Consider the following 15503-nt stretch of genomic DNA (forward strand, 5'->3'; position numbering starts at 1 on the left):
CGGCACAAACGCTGTTAGCACTTTTACAGCCCGAGTAATTCTCGATGGTAATGTTCACGAGAGATGTGGCTAATGCTTTTAGCACTGTTTTCACAGCCTGAGTGACGCTCGGGTCTAACACTATGGAGGATTGCGGTACTGATGAACTTATTCTCTTTTGCTTGCACTCAAGCCGCTGGGAAGACTTCATGAAACAGAAATAATTTGCTCATACAAAGGTTACCTTTGCAGTCCCCACGAACGCTCAGTCAGCCAGTGATGTTGACTTCCTAACCACGCACGCGGCCTGCTGGTGCTTCGTTAACTTGTACTCGGGATCTGTTTGCTATCAGTAGTGACTATCAGAGGTGAAAAAGATGAAAAAAATACTAAATATACAAGTTGGTATAACCGCATTTGAGGTAAAATTAAAACAATAAACTCATTCGTAGTTGAAGATGCACAGAAAGTTTCTTTAAGTTAAGACTGCCAAATCTGCAAATTCGCCAATGCTTTTCAATGGGAGATTTTGAAATTTTAAAACTTTGTACAGCACCATGTGTTCAAAATGCCTCAGCAAATTTCCTTGCAGAATAAGTGTGCCACATTTCAACCAAATCCATCCATGGTTGGTTGATTTGTTTCATGTGGACAGACAGACGGAGAGACAGACAGACAGACGTGGCTATCGCAATAGGTGCTTTGTGCATTATAGGCACACACACATAAAAAGGTCCTAAATACAAAAAGAGCACTGTCTAGACCTAAAACAGGACTGACGGAGTAAAGACATTTATTTGACAATGATTTTCCCAACCAACTTACATAAATGTTTTGGAACAACTTGGGATCTTATGGATTGGACTGATTGATGTTCCATTAAGGATGAAAATTTACTTTATTGGTGTCCTCAAAGATATTCATTCCAGTTATGCTAAGATCTCACATAATTGAGATGTACATTAAGAATTATTCATTGCATTACTGAGGAAAACTGAATATTTATTTGCAATGCTCACTACAGTTATTAGATTAATAATCATTTTCAAAGTGAATTTAACCTTCATCTGCTATGTTTTTTTTTCACAGTATAAAATGGCAAGAAGTTTATCGAGTTTTTCTGCCCAAGTCCCACAGCACAGCACACAAACTGGCGATGGCTTTTCTCGGCCTAATAGCGGAGACCTTCTGTTTCCTGTGCACAGAATGGAAACCGAATTACTCAAAACCAGACTCCTATCAGGTGCTCCAAACCCGGCTCCTCAGATTTCACAAGCCTTGAACTTTACGCACAATACAAAGTCTCAAGAAAGAAGGAGGATTAGACAGCAGCCAGTGAAACTGGATCCTCTGGTATGTCTGTACTTGAATAATGTCAGTCACAGTGTGTGCTCTTTCATAAATTTGTATTGTTAATTTTGTATTGTCTTTATGCCCTTCCTAATTGAAGCCATGATATTGCTACCCTTTTCACACTTTTCCAATAAAACCTACACTGGGATATTTTATTCTTAATGACTCAACCCAAATAATTTCACAGCCAGTCTCGTTTCTGCTCAATATAAAATCCTTTCCAATTTGGCCATGATGATGCTGTATCTCTTCTTCTTCTGAAATTTGGCAGACCAATGTAAAGGTGCATTACTGTCACCATCTGGAGCTTGGAGATAGATAGATAAGATATGAAAGGCACTATATAATAGATAGATAGATATGAAAGGCAATTTATGATAGATAGATAGATAGATAGATAGATAGATAGATAGATAGATAGATAAATAGATATGAAAGGCACTAAATAATAGATAGATAGATAGATAGATAGATAGACAGATATGAAAGGCACTATATAATAGATAGATAGATAGATAGATATGAAAGGCACTATATAATAGATAGATAGATAGATAGATAGATATGCACTCTTTGGTCTGAACATGGATCAGAATGACTAAAAAGGAAAAAAAATTAAAAATAATGAGAAGAACGATTCTGACTTGGTAGTCCCAGTCCCAGTAAGGCACTATATAATAAATAGATAGATAGATAGAGTATTGGCTCTGAGGCTAGGGATCTGCATTGGCAATCAGAAGGTTGCCGGCTCGAATCCCGTAAATGCCAAAAGGGACTCTGCTCTGTTGGGTCCTTGAGCAAGGCCCTTAACCTGCAATTGCTGAGCGCTTTGAGTAGTGAGAAAAGCGCTATATAAATGCAAAGAATTATTATTATTATTATAGATACCAGTAGATAGATAGATAGATAGATAGTTATGAGAGGCACTATATAATAAATAGATAGATATGAAAGGCAATATAATGAAAGGCACCAAATAATAGATAGATAGATAGATAGATAGATAGATAGATAGATAGATAGATAGATAGATATGCACTCTTTGGTATGAACATGGATCAGAATGACTAAAAAGGAAAAAAAAAATAAAAACAAAGAGAAGAAAGCTTCTGACTTAGTAGTCCCAGTCCCAGTGAGGCACTATATAATAAATAGATAAATATAAAAGGCACTATATAATAGATAGATAGATAGATAGATAGAAAGTCAATATGCAGTTCCTTGATTTTTCTGATATTGAGTTGCAGACAATTCTCAAAGTTCTCCCCCTGACTCCTCTCCTCTGTCTCACCCCCTCTTATCAAAACACCCCATAAGTGCAGAATCATCTGAGAATTTTTGCTAGTGACCTGGCCTGCTGTTATATTTACAGTCTTGAGGTGTTCAGAGTGAAGAGTGAAGGACACAGGCCTGCTCTTTGTGGTGCTCACACAGTCCTTAAGTCTCATCAAGTGCAGTTTATGTGCACCTCATATGCAGCACATTCAAGCCATACAATATATATGCTTAAGTATTTCACAATAAATGCATTTTCCACTTGTCCCTGTCCCATGTTTATATATTCTAAACAGTGAATGAGCCAAGCCTGTGTGTCCAAGACGTTATTGTGTGATGATATCCTCCTCCCTCCTATTAGTACCTCCTACTTACTTTTTCCCATGATATTCTGAATTTCATATAAATATCTTCCTTTCATGTTTTATCCCAGCCCTGTTGCCAAAGTGATTTAATTAATGTTTTTGTTAACGCTTTTGCTTCCCCATTATGCATTGGCACAATTGTATTTACACTCTTAACCCTTAGTGACTGCTCATTCATATTGTCAGATACCTCATATCACAAAATACCTGCATGACCAGGAACAGCTATGCCAAGAACCTTCCGCTTCCACAGATGTTGTGATGTGGACAAATGTATTGGTAGCCCACCATGAAAAAAGAGAAACCCACAATTGTCTCTGAAATGACTTGAAACTGACACAAGTCATTGGCACCCATCATTGTTTATTTCATATTTAACATAAATCAGAGTTTGCTTTGGAGTTTGGACTCAACAGAATATTTCAAATTATAACAAATGAAAATGACTTGGACAACAATGATGGGACCCTTCACCTCATATTCTGTGGCACAACCTTTAGAGGCAATCACTTCAAACTAGAAATTTCTTGATAGACTTTTTTCCATGAGACTCTCTGCACCTGTCCACAGGTGGTTCTGCCCACTCGTCCTGAGCCAACTCCTCCGGCCATGTCAGCTTTTTAAGGGGGTCTTCTCCAGTCTGCCGGTTTCACTTCTTTCCATTGATGTTTGATTCAAATCAGAACTCACAGAAGGTCACTTCACAATAGTCTGATGTTTTGTTATTTGCCATTCTTGGTGCTTTTAGCTTTGTGTTTTGGCTCCTTATCCTGTTGGAGGACCCATGACCTGCAACTGACACAGAGTGCCCTGACACTGGGCAGGACGTTTCACTCCAGAATGTCCTGGTAGTCTTAAGGTTTCCTTGTTCTCTGCACACATTCAAGGTACTCCATGCCAGATGCAGCAAAGCAGCCCCCAAACATAAACGAGCCCCCTCCATGTTTTACAATAGCTGTGGTGTTCTGTCCTTTGAAAGCTTCATTTGTTCTTCTATGGACATGGAGCTGATGTGACTTGACAAAAAGCTCCAGTTTGGTCTCATCTGTCCAAAGGACGTTCTCCCAAAGGTCACTGTGGCTTGCCAGTATGCATTTTAGAAAATTCCAGTCTGCCTTTTTTATGTGCAGTTCCATTGAGCCGACTGTCACTCAAAAAGCGATGGATGGTGCAATCAGACAGTGATGGGCCTCGACCTTGGAGTTCAGCTTGAATATCTTTTGAAGTTGTCCTTGGCTTTGTGTCTGCCCGTCTCACTACCCTTCTGCCCATTCTGGGGACAATGTTCCTCAAAGTCAGTCCTAGGGGCCCACTGTGGCTTCAGGTTTTTGCTTCAACCAGATTCATAATCAATAACAACTGATCTCAATTAATTAGCTGGAATTTTGTATTATTCTACATTAAGAAAGGACAGAGGCATGAATACATTTATTATAAGACATTTAGAAATACTTCCATTTTTGCTATAGATTTAAATGCTTAACTTACTATTGTTGCTTTCATTATATTTTGCCCTTTGTCTGTGCAGTTTGCTCCCTTCATTGTATCTTAATAATGACAATTAAAACGAGCAGAGCAGGCAAACAACACCGAACCTTGAAGGGCTGCAACTACTTTAGCGTCAGACCCACTCATTAGTAAATAATCCATCCATCCATTATCCAACCCGCCATATCCTAACTACAGGGTCACGGGAGTCTGCTGGAGCCAATCCCAGCCAACACAGGGCGCAAGGCTGGAAACAAACCCCGGGCAGGGCGCCAGCCCACCGCAGTTAGTAAATAATGGATTCATTAAAAAATTAGAACACCTGGAAAAATAGAATGAACATCAAGATTAAAATATCTCTTTTTTATAAAAGAAAATCTTGAGACGAGGGTCCCGCCCTTCTCTTAATTGCCCACACACACGGCCGTCTCACCTCTCACTGGTGTGAAGGCTTTTGTCAGACACAGTTCCTGCACTCTCAGCTCTTTTAAATTTTTACATTTTCCTCACTTTAAGTTCCCAATCAAAGAAGACGTATTATGTCCAAATCTTACTGAAGAATTTCATCCCGAAGGGATATCAACAGAAGAAATGAGTACACGGGCAATCCTAGCACTGAGAAATGATGGAGTCAAACAAATTAACGTAAAAATTGTAGATCTGTTACACAGCAGATTGGTTAAATGCGTATCAATAGACTATGCTGAAACAGTTGTTGGTAACAGTGTGGAAGATGGAAACATCAGCTTACAATATCACGAAGAATATCTACAACCATTAACATCGCTGAATTACTGTAGTTTCCAGGTAACGGCCCATGCCAATGGTCCTCTCACCTCTCATTCATGCATTTGTGTGAAGGCTTTTGTCAGACACAGTTCCTGCGCTCTTGGCTCTTGTAAATTTTCACGTTTTCCTCACTTTAAGTTCCAAATTAAAGACTTATTATGTAAAAATCTTATTGAAGAGTTTCGTCTTTATCAACAGAAGAAATGAGTACACTCAATCAATCAATCAACATTTATATATATAGCACATTTTCATACAAAAAATGTAGCTCAAAGTGCTTTACAAAATGAAGAATAGAAAAATAGAAGACACAATAAAAAATAAACATAAGTCAACATTAATTAACATAGAATAAGTAAGGTCCGATGGCCAGGGTGGACAGAAAAAACAAAAAAACTCCAAAGGCTGGAGAAAAAAAATAAAATCTGTAGGGATTCCAGACCAAGAGACCACCCAGTCCCCTCTGGGCAATCTACCTAACATAAGTCAAACAGTCCTCTTTGTATTTAGGGTTTTCATGGAAGGACCTGATGATGATGGTCACGTAGACTTCTGGCTTTCAGTCCATCAATGTTGGTGCCTCATGATGCTTTGAGTAGGTGGTGGTGGAGCAGGCCGCCACTACAAAGAAACTGGAAAAAGAAACAGAAGAGAGAGTTGGGGTCAGTATGGATTTTAGAGCCACCATGAATAGTTATTATGAAGAATTGAACATACAGAGTATCAGGATTAAGATAAAGTGAAGTTATGAGAAGGCCATGTTAAAGTAATGTGTTTTCAGCAGTTTTTTAAAGTGCTCTACTGTATCAGCCTGGCGAATTCCTATTGGCAGGCTATTCCAGATTTTAGGTGCATAACAGCAGAAGGCCGCCTCACCACTTCTTTTAAGTTTTGTTCTTGGAATTCTAAGGAGACACTCATTTGAGGATCTAAGGTTACGATTTGGAATATAACGTGTCAGGCATTCCGAAATATAAGATGGAGCGAGATTATTTAAGGCTTTATAAACCATAAGCAGTATTTTAAAGTCAATCCTGAATGACACAGGCAACCAGTGTAGTGACATCAAAACTGGAGAGATGTGCTCAGATTTTCTTTTCGTAGTTAGGATTCTAGCAGCTGCATTCTGCACTCGTTGCAGTGATTTATGTCTTTTTTGGGTAGTCCTGAGAGGAGTGCGTTACAGTAATCTAGTCGACTGAAAACAAAAGCTTTAACTCATTTCACAGCATCTTTCAGTAATATAAGAGGTCTAACTTTACTTATGTTTCTTAAGTGAAAAAATGCTGTCCTAGTGGTCTGATGAATATGCAATTTAAAATTCAGATTACAGTCAACAGTTACCCCTAAGTTTTTTACTTCCAATTTAACTTTTAATCCTAATGCATCAAGTTTATTTCTGATAACCTCATTGTATCCATTATTGCCAATTACTAAAATTTCAGTTTTCTCTTTATTTAGTTTGAGAAAATTACAATTCATCCATTCAGAAATACCAGTAAGACATTTTGTTAGTGAATCGAAAGAGTCGGAGTCATCAGGTGCTATAGATAAGTACAGCTGTGTGTCATCAGCATAGCTGTGGTAGCTCACAATGTGCCCTGAGATAATCTGACCTAACGGAAGCATGTAGATTGAGAAGAGCAGCGGACCCAGGATAGAGCCTTGTGGAACACCATATCGGATATCATGTGTCTTTGAGATTTGATTACCACAACTCACAAAGAATTTTCTCCCTGCCAGGTAGGATTCAAACCAATTTAAGACCCTGCCAGAGAGGCCCACCCATTGACTAAGGTGATTTCTAAGAATATTGTGATCAATGGTGTCAAATGCAGCACTCAGATCTAAGAGGATGAGAACAGATAAATGGCCTCTGTCTGCATTTACCCGCAAGTCATTTACTACTTTAACGAGTGCAGTTTCTGTGCTGTGGTTTGTTCTAAAACCTGACTGAAACTTATCAAGAATAGCAGGTTTATTGAGGTGGTCATTTAACTGCATAATGGCTGCCTTCTCCAGAACTTTACTTAAGAAAGGCAGGTTAGAGATGGGCCTAAAATTTTCAAAGGCAGAGGGGTCAAGATTATTATTTATTATTATTATTATTACACGGGCAATCCTAGCACCGAGATAGTGTGGAAGAACATCAACTTAAATATCCCGTAGAATATATCTACAACCGTTAACAACAACAACAACAACAACATTTATTTCTATAGCACATTTTCATAACAAACAGTAGCTCAAAGTGCTTTACATATTAAAGAATAGAAAAATGAAAGACATAATTATAAAACAAAATAAATCAACATTAATTAACATCGAATAAGAGTAAGGTTCAATGGCCAGGGGGGACAGAAAAAACAAAAAAACTCCAGACGGCTGGAGAAAAATAAAATCTGTAGGGATTCCAGACCATGAGACCGCCCAGTCCCCTCTGGGCATTCTACCTAACATAAATGAAACAGTCCTCTTTGGATTTAGGATTCTCACGGAAGGGCTTGATGATGATGATGGTCACGTAGACTTCTTCCTTTTAATCCGTCCATCATTGTTGGAGCATCATGAAGCTTTGAGTAGCTGGAGGTGGCGCAGGCCACCACCACAAAGAAACCGGAAAAAGAAACAGAAAAGAGAGTAGGGGTCAGTACCGATTTTAGAGCCACCATGAATAGTTGTTATGATGAATTGAGCATACAGAGTATCAGGATTAAGTTAAATTACGATTAAAATGAAGTTATAAAAAGGCCATCCGGTCTTCCACTTGCCAAATTACTGTTGAAAGAAGGATGTATCGTAATGTTATTGAGTAATTTATGTCTGAGTGATGGGCTGTGCAATAGGACGAGATTAGTTGTATTCAACATTGAACGAACAATTCTGACATGTAAAATTTTAACAGGTGACAAGAAAGGTAATGTAGGACGTCTTCAGGGGATAACTTTAGACACCAAAGGAGATCTTGATATGCCATTCGTTTTAAAATGTCTCCCGTTAGAAGAGCTTTTGCAAAGACAATTAACAAATCACAGGGACAAACATTCGATAAAGTCGGTTATATATAACGTAACGAATACCCCTGATGCAACATGAAACATAATTTTCTTTCAATTTATTATGTTTTACTATTTTTTTCTACGGTTAATTACTCGCTGTAATCTGAAATAGTTAGTTCTATAATGCATATATAACAATTCCTATGAAAATAACAATCTGTTTAAATTGTACATCTGCTTCCCCATACGCGAGCAGCAGATCCGCAAAGTGGCTAGCAAGCAGCACCTGCCTGGTGCTTAGTACATTTTAATTTATTTATTTTTTTTGCCAAACTTAGTTTTCTAATTTCTATATTGTTCCCAAAACACTTAATTAGCCCAGCAGTCTAATAGAAACTGGTTGGAACAAAAACGTATAGCCACAGGGGGTTTTCAGGACCAACGCTCAGAACCCCTGGTCTACAATCCCTAAGGCCTTGAAACTCTTCATAATATTTGCAACTGTTGACATCAAGTTCCTTGGAGATGGTGGTCTTCCACCCTTTACCTTTCACATGCGTGTCTATCATTTTCTTTCTGATCTCCTCAGACGACTTTCTCCTTTGCTTTCTCTGCTCCATGTTCAGTGTGGGACACACGATGACACCAAACAGCAGAGTGACGACTGTTCTGTTAAAATGGGCTGAATGGTTGATTGCTTGATTGGAGATGTGTGGACCAACACATGTGTGCAGGCCATTTTAGAAGGTCTTTGTAGAATAAGCAACACTTGATCTCTTGTCACACCTGCTTTGCTTTACCTGATGACGTATCAAAGACACGCAGGGACACAGGGGACAACTGCTATTCATTTCATCACTTATTCAGGGGGCACACAATGATACTTTGTATTGCTGTAAGGGGAGCAGCAAATTTGTCCACGTCTGTTTATAGATTTTATTATTACGTGTTAACATCGTTTCCTCTTTATGTTTTGTTTGTTTTTCTTGGGATGATCCCCAAAGGATTCACTAAAGGTAAGAACAGGACAATGACTGTAATTCATGTCTTCTGTTTTTGAAATTTCCTGTTGCAAACAAATTTCCCTCTGAGATAATAAAGTCTACCTAACCTAACCTATCCTAACAGAAAGCCTGGGTCTCCATTGCCTTAATATACACAATCTTTTTGTTTTTATACCTCAGCCACGGTTTCTCTATTCTTTTTTTTTTTATCTTGCCTTGGATTACTATATTGTGACTTTGGAAGAGGTGAGTTCTGGTACTTTTGTGATTTCCCTTTTTTTTGAACTTTTGCTTTGTTTTGACTTCGATTTGGAAGTTGAACTTGTGTATCTTGGATTGTCTTGCCTTTTCAGGTAACTGCTTATTACCGTTTGTGCTCTTTTCTTACAGAGTGTTTTTGTACGGAATAAATCTTTTAATTTTGTGAATATTCTGTAATTCCTCTGTTACTAGCTGGACTGGGGTTTTGATGGTAATATCCCCCTCTAGTGGGCAATTCTGGAATTTTTTATTTGCTTTGAATTCCAAGTTCAAAACACCTGTCATGTGACTGCCTACATTGGTTACCCGTGCCATACAGAATTGACTTTAAAATACTGCTAATGGTTTGCAAAGCCTTAAATCATCTCACTTCATTCTATATTGTGGAAGGCCTGTCACCTTACTCTCCAAATCGTAACCCTAGATCTTCAAATGAGAGTCTGCTTATGATTCCAAGTGCTAAACTTCCAAGAAGTGGTGGGACGGCCTTCTGCTGTTCTGCCCCTCAGATCTGGAATAGCCGACTGATAGAAATTCACCAGGCTAATATGGTGAAGCACTTTAAAAAACTGCTAAATTCCCATTATTTTAGAATGGCTTTCTCATAGCTTCATTTTATTGTAACCCTGTTAAGCTGTATGTGCATTGAATTATCATTGTTATCATGGCTCCATAATCTAATCCATACTAACCCCTATATTCTCTGCTGTTCTTTTAATGGTTTTCTGTGTTGTTGCGATCTGCGCCCCCACCATCTGATCAGGGCACCATGCAGCTCCTACATTGATGGATGAAAGGCTGGAGGTCCACATGACTATCATCATCTAGTTCTTCCACGGGAAATCTGAAAACCATGAGGACTGATTGAGGTTATTTATGTTAGGTAGAATGCCCAGTGGGGGCCGAGTGGTCTCGTAGCGGTCTCATGGTCTGGAATCCCTACAGATTTTATTTTTTCTCCAGCCGTCTGGAGTTTTTTGTTTTTCTGTCCCCTGGCCATTGAACCTTACTCTTATTCGATGTTAATTAATGTTGATTTATTTTGTTTTATAATTGTGCCTTTTTTCTATTCTTTATTATGTAAAGCACTTTGAGCTACTGTTTGCATGAAAATATGCTATAGAAATAAATGTTGTTGTTGTTGTTGTTGTAGCCTTGGAACCCCTGCAGATTTTTTTTTCCTCTGGCCCTTCTGGACAACAGCAACATCAACAACATTTATTTCTATAGCACATTTTCATACAAATAATGTAGCTCAAAGTGCTTTACATGATGAAGAAAAGAGAAATAAAAGACAAAGTAAGAATTAGAATAAGACAACACTAATTAACATAGAATAAGGGTAAGGTCTGATGGCCAGGGAGGATAGAAAAAACAACAAAAAAAAAAAAACTCCAGATGGTTGGAGAGAAAAAATAAAATCTGCAGGGGTACCAGGCCACAGGACCTCCCAGTCCCCTCTGGGCATTCTACCTAACATACATGAAACAGTCCTCTTTGTAGTTAGGGTTCTCTTGGAAGGACTTGATGATGATGGTCATGTAGACTTCTGGCTTTTAATCCATCAATGTAGGGACATCACGGTGCTTTAATCAGGTGGTGGCGGCGCAGATCGCCACCACAGAAAACTGGGAAAAGAAACAGAAGAGAGAGTAGGGGTCAGTACAGATTTTAGAGCCATCATGAATAGTTATTATAATGAATTGAATATACAGGGTATCAGGATTAAATTTAAGTGAAGTTATCAGAAAGCCATGTTAAAGTAATGAGTTTTCAGCAGTGTTTTAAAGTGCTCCACCATATCAGCCTGGTAAATTCCTATTGGCAGGCTATTCCAGATTTTAGGTGCATAACAGCAGAAAGCCGCCCGCCTCACCACTTCTTTTAAGTGTTTCTCTTGGAATTCTAAGCAGACACTCATTTGAGGAACTAAGGTTACGATTTGAAATATAAGGTGTCAGACATTCCGATATATAAGATGGAGTTAGATTATTGAAGGCTTTGTAAACCATAAGCAGTATTTTTTTTTGGAGTTTTTTTTTTCTTTCTGTCCTCCCAGCCGTCATTCCGTATTTTATTCTTTCTTACTTAGTATTGCCTAATCCTATTTTTGTTTCATATAAAAATTTCTTTCTTTACCCTATGAAGCACTTTGAGCCTCGCCATTTGTGTGAAAATATCTCTCTGTTATAAAAAAAAAAACTTGCAACAAGACGTGATCTTTTGTAGAGAGACAGAGAGACACTTTCACGTCCTGTGTGATGGACAAGTCACGTCATACTTACAACCTTTGGAAGCAAGTCCTGTGATACACATGCAGAACAGGTTAGAGATAATGGAAGTAGGAAAATTCAAAAGTCTCAAAAAATGAGAGTAAAGATCACATTAGCCCAAACAAATGGAAAATATTACTCGGTGAAATAACGGAACAGAGAAAAGAGATAGAATAGTGTTTGAGGATGAAACGAAATGCAGATCATGCGGCACGGCAGCAGCAATCCAGCAGCTGATTGAGCAAAGAGGAGGTAAAAAAACAACTGTATTTGTTTCCCATTGAATCACAGTTTAAGGAGGGTGTCGGAGGAGCAACCGCATCTCCTTAGGGTGCGTTCAGCCCCCTCTTCACAATGGCTCGTATCGCTGGCATGGGGGAAAAGGGGTTTGCGAATGAAGAGAGCAGGGGCGAAGCCCCCTAGTGCTACATAAATAAATAAATATTGTTGCTGCCGTCGCCTGATAATTAAGCTCTTTAACAAGAAGGGGTGGAGCCAAGAAAGTTAGACAACATGTGGTGGGTGTGGCCAACCACAGTCAGTAGGTAAAAAAGGGAGAGGCAAAGGGCAGAGTCAAGTGGAGATTCCAGTAGAGTCAAAATTAAATTTTTGCTAATTATGTCTGTGAATCCATGTTCCTAATACATTTACCATTGTAGTTGTGTCCATAAATATAGCAAATATACCAAAACAGCAGTGAATTTTTACTGTAAAATCTAAATCGTTTGATGATAAAATAGAAAGTCTATTTTCTACAGTGGCAGACAAGAAACAGTTGGAAAAGGTCAGGAAATGGGCTGGAATTCCAAGATGTGGATGAACAATAATAGAGGGCAGAATGAGAGGTTTCAAGCACCAAAATATAACGTAAGGATTAGTAAGCAGAGGCGTGTAAGGATCCAATTCAGAATGTCTGTAATTCATGATATTTCATCTTTTCTTTTCAAAGCTTGGATATCTGACAATGGCACTGATTTTATACCGACCCGGCTTCCTCTCAGCGCCCCTGACAATCTGGTTTTGTGTCGTGACCACCAAAACTCACAATGTAGGCATGCCTATCAAGACAAAGGTGACTTTCCAACATAACAATCACTGATAATAAGTCTCTCTATTATATAAAAAAAATCCTGAGACGAGACAAGACTTATTGGAAGAGAGATTTTTTTCAAATCCCGCAAGACGAGACTTTGGCCATGAGATGTTTTCAAGTCCCGCCCTCCTTTCAGCCATTTCCAACCACGCCCACGGCTCTCTCACCTCTCATTGGTGCGAATGCGTTTGCCAGACACAGTTCCTGTATGGCGTTTAATAATGTCGCAACATTGTGTTTGTTTTTCACTATTGCTGACAGTACAGAGGGACTTGGACAGCAGGCAGGCTTGGGCAGATTTGTAGCAGATGAAATTGAATGTCAGTGTCTGTAAAGGATTACATCTCTCTATTATATAAAAAAAAATCCTGCGACGAGATGAGACTTTTATCAAGATCGTTTTTCAAGTCCCGCGAGACTTTAGCTATGAGATTGTTTCAAGTCACACCCTCCTCTGGACCGTATTCAACCACACCCACGGTCCTCTCACCTCTCATTCATGTGAATGCTTTTGACAGACACAGTTCCTGTGCTCTCAGCTCATAAATTTGAACATTTTCCTCATTTTCCCAATAAAAGAAGACGTATTATGTCCAAATCTTATTGAAGAATTTCTTCCTGAAGGGTTATCATAATCTGAAAAAATGAGTACACAGGCAATCCTAGCACCGAGATATGATTGAATCAAACAAATTAATGTGAAAATTGTCGATCGGTTACACGGAAAATTGGTTAAATGCGTATCAATAGACTCTGCTGAAACAGTTTGTGGTGATGGTGCAGAAGATGAAAACATCAACTTACAAAATCATGAAGAATATCTACAGCCGTTAACACCGTTTGGTCCACCACCGCATGAAATTACCGTAGGATGTATGCAAGAAAGGTAATGTAGTAGATCTTCAGGGGATAACATCCATCCATCCATTTTCTAACCCGCTGAATCCGAATACATGGTCACGGGGGTCTGCTGGAGCCAATCCCAGCCAACACAGGGCACAAGGCATGGACCAATCCAGGGTGCCAACCCACCACAGGACACACACAAACCCCAAGCACACACTAGGGCCAATTTAGAATCGCCAATCCACCTAACCTGCATGTCTTTGGATTTTGGGAGGAAACCCACGCAGACACGGGGAGAACATGCAAACTCCACGCAGGGAGGACCTGGGAAGCGAACCCGGGTCTCCTAATTGCGAGGCAGCAGCGCCACCACTGCGCCACCGTGCCGCCCCAGGGGATAGCAATCGACACCAAAGGAGATCTTGATATGCCATTCGTATTAAAATGTTTACAGTTTCCCGTTAGAACAGCTTTAGCAAAGACAATTAACAAATTACAGAGACAAATATTCAAAAAAGTAATTTTATTTAATAGAGAGAAAGAAACAAAATTCACTCACGGGCAGTTATATGTTGCGTTGTCAAGATGAAAGTGCAAACACAGAAAATTTAATTCAAAAAATTGTTTTTACTATAGTTTTACAGTAAAAGTTAAAAAGTATTTGCGTGTTAATTTCAAAGCCAAACAGAACAAAATCGTGTAACGCAATGAATACCTCTAACACAACACGAAAGATAATTTACTTGAATTATTACGTTTTACTATTTTTTACTATGGTTAATTACTTGCTGTAATGTAAAATAGTTCTATTATGCATATGTAACAATTCCCATGAAAATAGAAATCTGTTTAAATTGTACTTCCGTATTCCCATACGCGAGCGGCAGAACCGCAAAGAGGCTAGCGTGTAGCACAGGCACGGGGTTGGTGAGTGAAGCGAGCAGGGGGGTAAACCCCCCTAGTGTAAGAAGTAAAAATGTCAGGTTTGAATACACAATGGGAGGTCTGAATATCAAAAAACACCTTGCGAGAAGGATTTAGGAGTCACAGTGGACTCTAAGCTCTCAACCACCAGACCGTGTTCAGGGGTGTGGAAATCACATTTTTTTCTACTTGTCCACGGACATGTAAACTTAGAAAATCCACTTGTCCGCCAGTTAGATTCACTTGCCCATAAACAAATAACAAAAGTGAAAAATAGTTTCTTTTTTCTGATCTCTTTTATTGATACCAAAACTGCCTTCCATTTTAAAACTGAAAAAAAGTTCTTTCAGGGAGTAGTATTTTGCCACCTTGCTCTAGAACATTATATAAAAGATTCCCTTATCATTTTAACTTGCTAATAAACAATGCCTTCATTATAGCTACACTAGTTCTCTAATTACAGTTACATAACAGAACACTGTCCTGATTCATTTTCTGCCATGTTCTTCAACTTTTGTCTCGCAACATCTTCTCCCCTAAGAATCTTTGCCATCTCAGACATCATGGACTGAATGCTGTTCATTTCTGCTTGAGCTGAACTGCATGGTTCCTGGTCTGATTTACCAAAGAAGTAAATATTAGCGATGTTGTCGGGAAAAAATAATCGCGTCTAAGTGAAGATTTTTATAGATATTTCATAGCGTTTGGAAACCGTTAGAATGTTTTCTTCTTTATATTTTTAATAAACTGAGGGCGTGAAACCAACTTGTTTTATATGAAAAATTTTCTAATCAAAAACGATCTATAGACAGATTATCAAAATTGATGTTGTCACGCAAGATTTCTTAACTCCT

General features: G+C 38.8%; 1 protein-coding gene across 1 annotated transcript in view; it reads left to right on the top strand.

Moving 5' to 3' along the window:
- Positions 1 to 15503, top strand: part of dnah6 (dynein, axonemal, heavy chain 6) — a 433707-nt gene that overhangs the window by 14434 nt on the left and 403770 nt on the right. The window contains exon 2 of the mRNA XM_039758084.1: positions 1069 to 1332. Coding sequence (XP_039614018.1) covers positions 1075 to 1332 — 258 coding nt within the window. The 5' untranslated portion in view covers positions 1069 to 1074. The remainder of the gene's footprint in view (positions 1 to 1068; positions 1333 to 15503) is intronic.

This window comes from Polypterus senegalus, chromosome 7 (assembly GCF_016835505.1).
Source record: "Polypterus senegalus isolate Bchr_013 chromosome 7, ASM1683550v1, whole genome shotgun sequence".
NCBI classification, from domain to species: Eukaryota; Metazoa; Chordata; class Cladistia; order Polypteriformes; family Polypteridae; genus Polypterus; species Polypterus senegalus.